Source organism: Montipora foliosa, chromosome 2 (assembly GCF_036669935.1).
Source record: "Montipora foliosa isolate CH-2021 chromosome 2, ASM3666993v2, whole genome shotgun sequence".
Taxonomy (NCBI): domain Eukaryota; kingdom Metazoa; phylum Cnidaria; class Anthozoa; order Scleractinia; family Acroporidae; genus Montipora; species Montipora foliosa.
In genome coordinates, this window is record NC_090870.1 from 17,638,651 (window position 1) to 17,649,142 (window position 10,492).

The 10,492-nt window shown below is 37.6% G+C and overlaps 2 protein-coding genes across 4 annotated transcripts in view; both read right to left on the bottom strand.

Moving 5' to 3' along the window:
* On the bottom strand, positions 1-5,307 carry LOC137992586 (trace amine-associated receptor 13c-like). 3 transcript variants are annotated; one of them, XM_068837998.1, is made up of 3 exons: positions 4,951-5,304; positions 3,093-3,849; positions 1-1,183 (listed from the first exon to the last, which is right to left on the bottom strand). In XM_068837998.1, the coding sequence occupies exon 3, from the start codon at positions 1,171-1,173 to the stop codon at positions 265-267; it is 909 nt and encodes a 302-aa protein (XP_068694099.1). In that variant the 5' UTR covers positions 1,174-1,183; positions 3,093-3,849; positions 4,951-5,304; the 3' UTR covers positions 1-264. The 3 variants fall into 3 exon arrangements, with proteins under 3 accessions (XP_068694099.1, XP_068694100.1, XP_068694098.1); XM_068837999.1 differs by lacking the exon at positions 3,093-3,849 and having other exon boundaries at positions 4,951-5,307; XM_068837997.1 differs by lacking the exons at positions 3,093-3,849; positions 4,951-5,304 and adding an exon at positions 1,452-2,173.
* Positions 5,308-8,458: 3,151 nt separating this feature from the next.
* Positions 8,459-10,492, bottom strand: part of LOC137992585 (L-threonine ammonia-lyase-like) — a 16,702-nt gene continuing 14,668 nt past the window's right edge. Inside the window, exons 7-8 of the mRNA XM_068837996.1 lie at positions 9,667-9,768; positions 8,459-8,782 (exon numbers count right to left, since the gene is read on the bottom strand). Of these exons, the coding sequence (XP_068694097.1) occupies positions 8,639-8,782; positions 9,667-9,768 (246 nt within the window). The 3' untranslated portion in view covers positions 8,459-8,638. The remainder of the gene's footprint in view (positions 8,783-9,666; positions 9,769-10,492) is intronic.

The following is a 10,492-nucleotide window of genomic DNA, read 5'->3' on the forward strand; positions in this document are numbered from 1 at the left end:
TTATTGCAGGGTTTTAATACCTTTTATTATTTTGCGGCATTTTGAACGATCGAAACAAACTATAAAATCTGTTATCGTTATATTCGTCATATATATATATATATATATATTAACTTATGATCTGCTTTGTACAACAATATTTCACTTTTTTAACACATAGTCTTGTTCTTAAACGCAGCTAGTCCCGATTTAATTGAAACAGAAATTAAAAGGAATCAGTTGATAAGTTCTTATGCGGCCCCGAGGTCTGTAACCATTGTGCACTTATAAGCTAAAGCGGATCATAGCTACTTTCATCAGTTGCTTTGCTTTTTTCCGAAAGTTACTACTTCGAACACAGTAAATGAAAGGATTTAGAGACGCATTCACAAAGTATATCGTATTGATCCATCCTTGATACATCACGTATCTCGGATCGGCTGTCGACACAGTTGAATAAAAGACAAGAGCTGGTACCCAAGCTGCTAAAAACACGCCTAGAATGATCACCATGGTTTTCGTTGATTTTCGCTCGTGCAAGAAATTGGTTCCCCTCTTTATGTTTGCAACTTGCAACGCGGCTATCTGTCTTTCTTTTCTTATAGCAAACACGAAGATGTAAATGTATAAAGCGATCGTCAGTAAGATCAAAAGAGTACAATAGATAGATTGAACGTAAAAAAATTTGAAGTACTGAAAGGTGAATGATATTAAAGCTGCGACAATCCAAGATAGAATGATGCAAGATATAGCGCGGCGTTTCGTCAACATCGAAGCGTATTTGAATGGAAAGCTAATGGCGAGATATCTGTCCACAGCGATGAAAAACAAATTGGACACTGATGCGGCGACCACAAACTGTACAATGGAACGTTGAACCGTAAGAAACGTTTCAGGTACGTAACATAAACCCATTTGAACGCCGAATATTTTGTAGACTGCTCCAGGCACTAAGTAAGCTGTGCAGACCAAGTCGATGGCACCCAAGTTTCCAAGGAGAAGATTTGACACAGAAGCCAAACGAATGTTAAAAAATATGACCACCAAAACAAGAAGATTCCCAAGTGTTCCTAAAATACTGAGTAGTATATTGATTGTTATAGCTGAGATGACAGAGACAAAATTGACCGTTGGTGTCATCGGTTGATGTGATGTCATGTTCCCTCTTGGCTCCGGAATTGTTGATGCCATCATTGATGTGTTCCTATGAAACCATGAAATTAAAAAAAATGTCAGTAATCCTTGTTGATTAGAAGGTCCTCCTCGGTGCACAACTTGCTTAACAAGCAGGAATGGTACATTTTGACCCCATGTGTTGCATCTTGGAAAGGAAGCTTAATTCGGCGCAATCCAAGGCAGCAGATCTAAGCCCAACTGACTTCAACTTATTAATTGAGTAAAATTATAATTTCGTGCTTGAACTTCATTCATTTCGTCAGTTATACTCGTTATAAAGTTATAATTTGGTTTACCTTTCCTGCATGGACAGCAAATGAGCAAAATTCAGTCTTTGGATAGGAAACGTGGCTAATTTTGTAAACGAACATACGGATGATCAGAATACCGGCCTCGATAACAAAACAAACGTTCGAGGATGACTGGAAAATCACATTTGCTTGAACAATATTGATTTCCGCCCGCATCGTTTCGCGCGAATGGAATCGCAAGTTTTTACCTTTTCGGGAAAATCCACCTAAGCCACAAAAAAAAAAAACGAGGGACAACGTGTCTCCTAAGAAACCAATCGAGTGGTCAACCCGGCGCTTCAGTGGGTTATTCTTAACTTAGCGCTGATTGGATAAACAAACTCAACCAAGCAGTTAGCTACCAATAAGATGCACGAAAAGAACGTATCAAACGTGACTTGTCTCCTGATATTTTCCCGCGCGGCTCCCTGATTGGTTGTTTCTTATGTTTTTACAAACAACTGTTGCCATTGGCCAATACAAAGAAAGTTTGCCTTTTTTCCTATTTCTTTTTTAACATTAATTAGATGCTTTTATTTGAATTAAGCTCCTTGCTATTTCTAGATTGCAATAGACCCTCTTTTAATATTGAATGATTTTATAGAACGCCTACCTCTTTTTTTTTTTCAGTCATTGTTTGAAGCTTTGGGTCGTATTTCACTTGTGCCAAATTCACCCAGTTTTTCCAAGAGAACAAAGCCAATTATGTGATGTTGTGGCTTAACCTCTCTTCTCGGGTTTAAGAAAAGAGTAGATTTTAATTCTCAGTTAAAACAATTCCCTTTATGTTGAATAATATCACGAGGTGATGTTAGTTCTCACGATCACTTTAACTGAACAGAAGCTGTAAGGTGCTAAGGATTTAAATATAGCTTTCTGGTCAACAGATTATCAATATCGTCTTTATCCCAGACAAATCACCCTTACCGTTAGATTGAAACGAAGCGAGAACGGATTCCCGTTTCAGTCGACCGCTTTTAGTGTTGAACATTTAAATGTATATATTTAAATATATCCCTCAAGGTTACTTTAGCACGAACTATAAGGAATTCTTCCTTTGAAACTGTTACGCATCATAGTAGCTAGTTGTCCATAGCTTTTTAACGGTAACTTCTAAGTGCCTAAACCAATACCAAAACTTGGAAAAAAAATTTCTCCGGGCATAGCAAAGAACAGATACAAGCAAGTTTTTGTACATAAAATAGCATCGTAGAGAACAAACTAAGTTCAAACAAAAACGTTTTCACAATGGAGTAGCTGTTTTACTGGAGACTTTCTTACAATTCTAAGCTCAAGTTTTAGATATTTATACTTAAAGTGGCAAACACCAAACAGGCTAGGCTTTATTTTTCCTTGAACAAAGACTAAACTTGGGAATGAGTCTGGCAGCTTGTTATTTAATTGTATATAGCCGTCTTAGTAGTATCGTAAATATTTTTTTTGAAAGAGCCAAATATTGGAACAGCTTTCAGTGACACAGAAATTAAAAATATATACTTTTAACAATAACAATTTTATCAAGGATTTTTTTTCCTCTTTTTCACAATTTAGGTCTTAGCGCAGAAAGTCTCAGCGCAGAGTTCAACACCGACTTTTATCCAAACATTGTGGATCAGAACAAACTTTCGATAAGAAAAAAAAACTTACCGCGCCTGCCAGGGCTATTTAACTGTTTGGTATGTTTTGCGACCTCTAGAGAGGCAATAGGTACCCAGCTTGAGCTCCTTCAATCGATAAACTGGTGAAGCAGTTGAGGCTAAAACAACGTTTGGAAATTTCGTCAACACCGACCATGAAAAACCGTATCCGAGTTAAGAAATACGTGATAATTTCATGATTTTCAAAACAAAATATCCTGCCTACGTATGAAACTTTGGCTTCGCTCTGTTGATCATCGACATTATTAGAATTTGAAGGAACGCTGAAACCGACATAGCGTTAAGCCCATGCCTTATTAGCGTGTCCCTTTTGTGTTCTTGAGCGATCAACATCAATACACGTCAGTGTGATTTTAATAGGTCGTGGGGCAGATATTGGGCTGTGCAAAGAAAACATCCAAAATATCTGCTTCGCCAACGGAACTGATAACACTAAAGTTGAATGAGGTTTATTGCTATCGCATGATCGCAATTGAAAAGAACTATTAACATTCCAGAATTAGAACAGTTCAGTCTATGATTATTTGTGAGTCATCTGTAAATATTCTGGGAAAAAAAGGATTTTATAGAAATTCTTCACACACACCCTCAGTACAGCAAAATTTAGTGAAATACCCGTTAATAATCTTAAAAGGTAAGTTAATACATTCGTCAGTAATGCCAAAATATTCTTCGTGAATTCTTCTGGGTCCCTGTTCCAACTTAACGCTATTCCCCTTGAAAAATCTGCTGCCTTATGCCGAACACTAGAAAAAAAAAAGAACTAGAGGTTACCAAATTGCGGGGACGTTTTTTTATATATTAAGACTATATTATATTTTATGTTATATTGTCACCGATTAATATTGACATTCCATGGTAAAGTTAAAAGTTGCCTTTGCGTGATTTTAGCCAAAAGATAACAAAAGTTCGTTTTGTGGTTGTTCAAGGAAAAAAAATTCAAATGCCATAGGATCCAAGCGTCTTTGGTTTTATGAAGGCATGTTAATTTTTGTTATGGAGAAAATAAAGTTTACATTCTCTTCTTTTTCTGGAAATAATATATTACTAGTATGTGGGTTTTATTTTTTTACTAATCCGCGCTATCGTCTCGAACCGCAGACTAAAACTCAACCCATCGATAGTTCTAGGTAAAGTGCTAAAAAAAAGCGACTAGACACAGTCCAAGGGTCACGAAAAACCACATCAAAGTTCGCAAGGCCCTAAAATAGCGTTGTCAGGGCTTTTTCAAGCTCCACGCTTTACCACCAAACGTTAATGCCTTTCGATTACATAAGAGCGAATCACGAGGCTGTGATCATGAGCTAATAGAACTCTTTGACAAGCTACTTTTAACTTACACGAGTTTACGACATTTAACTGTGCAGTCCCATATGACAAGCGAATATTGGCACAACTTGTTTGTAATGACAATGAACAAGCGAAAATTGGGAGGACGCACTCTTGTCCTCAGAAATTTAAGGATGGTTGCGCGTCAATAGAAGTAAAAAAATAATAATCCTCTTTGTGTTGCCAATAACAATGAGACTGCTGTTTAGCGCTATTTTTGCTCTCGAAGGGCCTGTTTACATGGAGGGAGGGTGCCCCCGCTAACAGAACTACCCTGGATGAGCCAACGTTTCATACGTACGGTTCCTTTAGAAAACGCATCGAAGCGTTTCCATGCTAGACCGGGAACGGGGGCAATCTGTTTTCTTGTCCGAGACACCCTTCTAGGCAGGCCATCTTTTTGCCTTGCAAGCGTTTCGTGGAGAGTTACCTCGGCTAACCGAGGTGAAAAGACCGAAAAAAACATGGAGCTACAAAATTACCATCATGGGAAATTGTTTCGTCGTTATGTCACTTACCAGTGGCATCTGCTGAACGAAATGACAAATAAAGTGCAAAATAGTTTCCCCAGATCCGGAAAAGCGGCCCCTAGCAGAACACGTGAGAAAAAATTATAAACTTTCGGCCAAAATCTTTTGTTTTGTCCACCATATCTGTTTTTGTGCTTAGTGGCCTACTCGTCATCCCGCTTAGGTGAGCTTCAGGTAGAGGCGGGCTATGTTTTAACCCTCCTAGCCGGGTAACTTGCTCAGCCTGATCCCAGTCCTCCAAATTACGTCACCAGATCACCTGGTTGTACATGTATACATGTATATAAATGTATAAATGTACCCAATAATAAAGAAAATATAAAATAGATATACACTTCAGAATGTATGTGGATGTAGTCCTTAGGGCTTGTTTTTTCTTCATCTGACACATGCAAACTTATACTTAATACAAACTAATTTCTTGAATTTTATTTTTTTTTATTTATCTTTTCGCCGTTCATTTATTTATTATTTCCTTTTATTTAAATTTTCATGATGCACATAATTTACATAGCCCAAAATGTTTCTTTTTGTATATTATTGTTTAGCAAACAAGACAAGCATTTTTGTTGCTGAAAATACAAGTACTAAACCATTAGGTATTGGTAGTACAATATTTCTGCCCGTGGTTCTGAAAAACAAGGACCTATTAAGAACCTAATCAGCCTGGATTGTGAAAAACTACCCTAAAATATAAAAACCTGTTCAGCCTGACCTGCTGACCTCGAAAATTCTAGGTTCTTACATGCGGGTTTTTACTGCAGTTGTTTACATTTAAAACTGTTGTCAACGTCATTGGTTCCAATCAAAACCAGTAATCAGACGCTTTACAAGTTTCTACGATGGTATTTAAAAGTATTTATTAAATTCTCAACCTCCGCTAATGCATTTCGCGTGCTCTGATTGGTTCACTCAATCTCGGTTATCAGTTCATATACCTTGGTTTGACCTTATATGATAAATGATTGCGTTAAGCGTTGCTAAACTAAAAATGTTTTCGCCGGAAAGCGAAATTTCTCCTTGAATAAAGCCAAAAAGGAAAAAAAAATTGTGGAAAGCTTGGATCAGTTCCGCCTGCGTCTGTCTGATCACAAGGTATTACACAACATCGCATCAGTTCTCATCAAATTATTCCATTCGCGCTTGTTGGATATGAGACTGGTTATAGCCAACTCGGCACTACGCGCCTCGTTGGCTATTTACGCTTATGCAATAATTGTTAATTAATATACCGGAAGAATTATAAAATTATGTAGATGTGTTACCGAGTCTCACGATAAGCGGATATTACAATGCGTGCAACGAAAACACAAAAACTCGTTTCCGGTCACTAACACAACCCGGTCACGTAGTGTTCCGTGGTTTCGTGGTCATGATCACGAATCCTATGACTTGGAACAACATACTCTTAATGTCGATATTTTGAACTGGAAGACGGAAAGCGAAAATGAGCAAGAAGGAAAACAACGAGAAAACCATGAAGTATTGAGAAAATGTTTTGACAGTCTTCGATGAAAACAAGTACATAGTTCGAGCCGTATGAAAGCGTTGGCCGAATGCCGTGTGCGATTGGAAAACAAGATGACATGACCTAATCAGTAGTTTGATGATAAACAAGTAATTGAATTGCTCTAAAAAACTAGGACTGTAGTGCTGCTTCTGTTTCTAATGCTGCAGAAATGACGCTAGTCGCGGAAATTTTGCAACATGACTGATATCAAACTATATTTTTTATAAAGAAACATAATTACAGTTGGCAGTTATTTTTCCACACCTGTCCGCATCGCCCTTCAGAAAATGATTTAGAAGTTCGTGATAGTGTGATGAGGGTCTCATTCGCGCTTATGTGTTTTTGACAGAGCAGAAAACCAGTGGACAAACGTTTGTGGTTCGCATTTACAAACTGATTCTTTCACTTTGTGGACTCTCAACATCTGTTACTTACTTTGGCTATCTAGGCGAGTGATCATCTGTACTGAACAGACAGCTATTTACCTAAGCACTTTTCCTAATGCTTTAAATTCTAAAATGGCTCAAAACCATGAGATAAATATATATTTCTCAATAAACTCGATCGTCGGCTCGTGTCACGCACCGCAATAACTCAGAAATTCAAAATGCTCTGGTTTCCAAACGAAGCACGCTATTGAGCTTTAAAATTGCAAATGGATACAAATTTCCCGCCTCTTATGCCTGATAAGGATAAAAACTTTCGTGGCTCTTTAGTTTTGGATTTTAGAAAATGATGACGTCACGTGAAAACGATCTATAGTCGCCTGCATTCAGTTTTTATCTCATATCTTATTTTATCTTTTTATCTCGTATCTCGCGCCAGATAAGAGTGTTCTTAGGGCATGTTTGAGCTCCTCAGCACAGTCACAAATGAGTCAATGTTTAGAATACTCGTTCCAGCGAAAGTTAGGTGTCATGTCACTAAAAAAACATTGCAGAAGCAGTCCCCCGCGACTTGCCTTCTCCTGATTGGTGAAAAGTGGCGACCCTTTGTTTGTTTTCCCGCGCAAAGTTTATATAAAATAAATACATTTGTGACAATGCTGGGGAAAGACCGCAGTGATAGAGAAACACTCTTATCTAATTCACTCTTGGATAAAGAAGCAGTTTTTAAAGACGTTTTTGATTTAGAGGCCATGTTATATTTCAAGTTTTAATGAAGATTGTAATATTTTATTGCAGTTTGATTATCACTTTTCCTATCAGTTCATACTTGTAAGGTTGGCTGCAAAGCCAGTAATGTACAGCCCGGTTTACAATACAGAAGATTTTTGGCACGGCTCGTGTGAAATTGCCACGGGTGCCAAAAAGGAGCTCGGGAAACTGTTTACACTAAACCATTTTTACCGTACCAAAAATATCGTGCCAAAATTTTGGGCCCGCGTAACTTCTCTTGGAGACATGCGCAGCTCAATTATAATCAAGAACGTCCGCGTGATTTTGGTGAAGAATGAGCAGCCATCTTGAAATATACGCAAAAAAACCGCTAAGGCTCAAACTTGGCCGGTTAAAGTGTTTACACTACTTGTTCTATCCGAACCGTGCCAATTTTTTCAGCACCCGTACCATTTTCACCCGTGCTCGGACTACCTCGTCGAAGGTCCCAGCACGGGTAAAAATTTTGGTTCGGCACGGATGAAATTTGGTGCGGACAGGTTGTTTACACTGCAAATTTTATCCGGGCCGAACCTTCTATTTTTTTTTTGGGACCCGTGCCAATTTCACCCGAGCCGTGCCAAAAATTTTATGTAGTGTAAACCGGGCTTACGTATTATAGTCAACTAATAAGTTCATTCATTCATTATAGAAAACAAACCTGCCTTTTATATTTCCTAAAGGTGGTCACTATAAATTTAAAAAGGTCTGAAATAAGGGGAAACAAGGAACTTTATTTACGTATAAGTAACTAGTCGTTCTAGCGCTGGAGCACTAATTGGCGGACACTGTAAACTGAAATTAACAATAACGCAAATCAAGTCAAAGGTTGGTTTTTGATTATCTTTATTTTGGACTGCTATGAGTAAATATGTACGACAGCAAAGATAAAACTACTTCCATAAAAATTTACCGCCTTTATGACAATTTTCTACTTGACAGTATAATAATTTGACCTTTAAAACAGAAAAAGAAACTAAAAAAGGTAATTCTGGAATTCCTATACAAATTAATTCCATTTTAAAATTATTTCCTTAAGCTTTTCCATGCTAATATTTCCTCCACAAGAAATAATCACTACATTTTGTCCCCAAAATCTTTCTTTTTCCCGCAAATAGGCAGCAAGAGCCACTCCAGCGGCGCCTTCGATGATCTGGAGACAAACATTTGTCAATTAGTTTGACAGCAGACAGGGCAACGATCGTAAGGGCGCCATGTTGGTCTGCGCTATGTTGATTGCCTGGTCAATGTCATGTGGTAATGAACATTGCTAACAACATGCTTCCTTAAAGTTCGCCGAGTTTTCAAACCAACCAGACTTCAACCTCGTTGCTAGGGTCTTTCTTTTCTGCCTCCATTGTCGTTAATGTCGTTAATTAAAAAAACACTTCCTTTTTTCTTCGGATTTTGAAAGTGTGTTTGCTTAACACCTGCCTGGCAAAATTTTGAGCATTGGTTTTCATCCAAAGGCTGTTTACTTCGAGTGTAAGTTTAGATTTCACGGCCCGCCATTACTGACGTTCAGAACTAACCGACTGGGCCTCAAGAGGGTTGAATCTAGGTAAAAGTGACCATAGTACCACTTTGTACGGACCTCGCTGCGCTAGGGGCAATATTCCCCAGTACGGCCCTCGCGTTCGGTTAATAAGAGGTTCATCATTTTTTTTGTTTTTCAAGTGGGAAATAATTAAACAACTCTCATTTCACTCTTCAAATATGTGCCACTAAAACGTTTTCTTGCGACTTTTTCTGTAATTTGCACAAACAGATGACAGATCTCAAAGATGTCGGCAAAGCCAGCTGTTGAAAGCATGCATCCAGTGGGCTAAGTTCAATTGCCTATAAGTGTCAATGCGCGCATAGATTTTCCAATCACGACTTGTAACTGTGACTACCGTTTGCATTACTAAGAGTGCATAAAGTTGCAATAAAAGCTGTTTAAATGCTTAAACAATAACTTATCCATTGTATAAACAAACCCAGGGCTGAATTACTGCACTTAGGTCAACAATGTGACAACAACGCTTTTTTGCTTACTTTGTGGTGATTTTCAATAAAATGATACACTGCCTTGCTTATTTCCTCCTCAGTCACAAGAATCCACTCATCTACCAGAGATTTGCAAAGATTAAACGTCACCTGATAAAAAAAAAAAACAAACAAAAGAGAAGAGAATAAGATAGACAGCGAAGAACCCGTAAGGATGCTCGAAATAGTTTCTTCTTTTTTCAAAAAAATAAACATATTCTGTCCTTAGATACAGTTAGGGTAATCATGTCACAACGAAATTTGGCAAGGGTATTAAGTACCCATCATAAATTTCTCACATCACATTTTCCTCCAAAATAACGTTACCATGGCAACTGTATAAGGCATTTCTTTGAGCCTTAAAATCAAGATATATTGTCTTTTTTTGAAAAAACGGGACGGTGAAATCTTCCCGTTCAGCGTTACCAGATAATGTTAAAAATAATCTCTAAAATATTTAAAATTAAACAAAATCTGTAGGTCAGTTTTTTTTAAATGTGTCTCTAATATTTTTTTTCACCAAAAAATGTTTTTTTTAATTTGAAAGACAAACGTTTTAAATTAATCTAAGTTAAGATGCAAAAAATGAAAAAAATTCACCGTCCGGAAGCAGAGATATAAACGAGTAAAGTTGCAAAATCAGGAAAAATTAAGGGGTTACAAGATCAGCATTTACGCATGGGTCACCCGCTCATTCGAGTGCACGCGCGAGTGAAGCTACAGGCTAACACAAACGGATTTAAGTGACCATTAAACCGTTTGTGTACAATTTTCGTAGTTTCGTTGATAGGAGATGTCTATTTATATTCCACACATATAGGAATTAGAAGAAAGC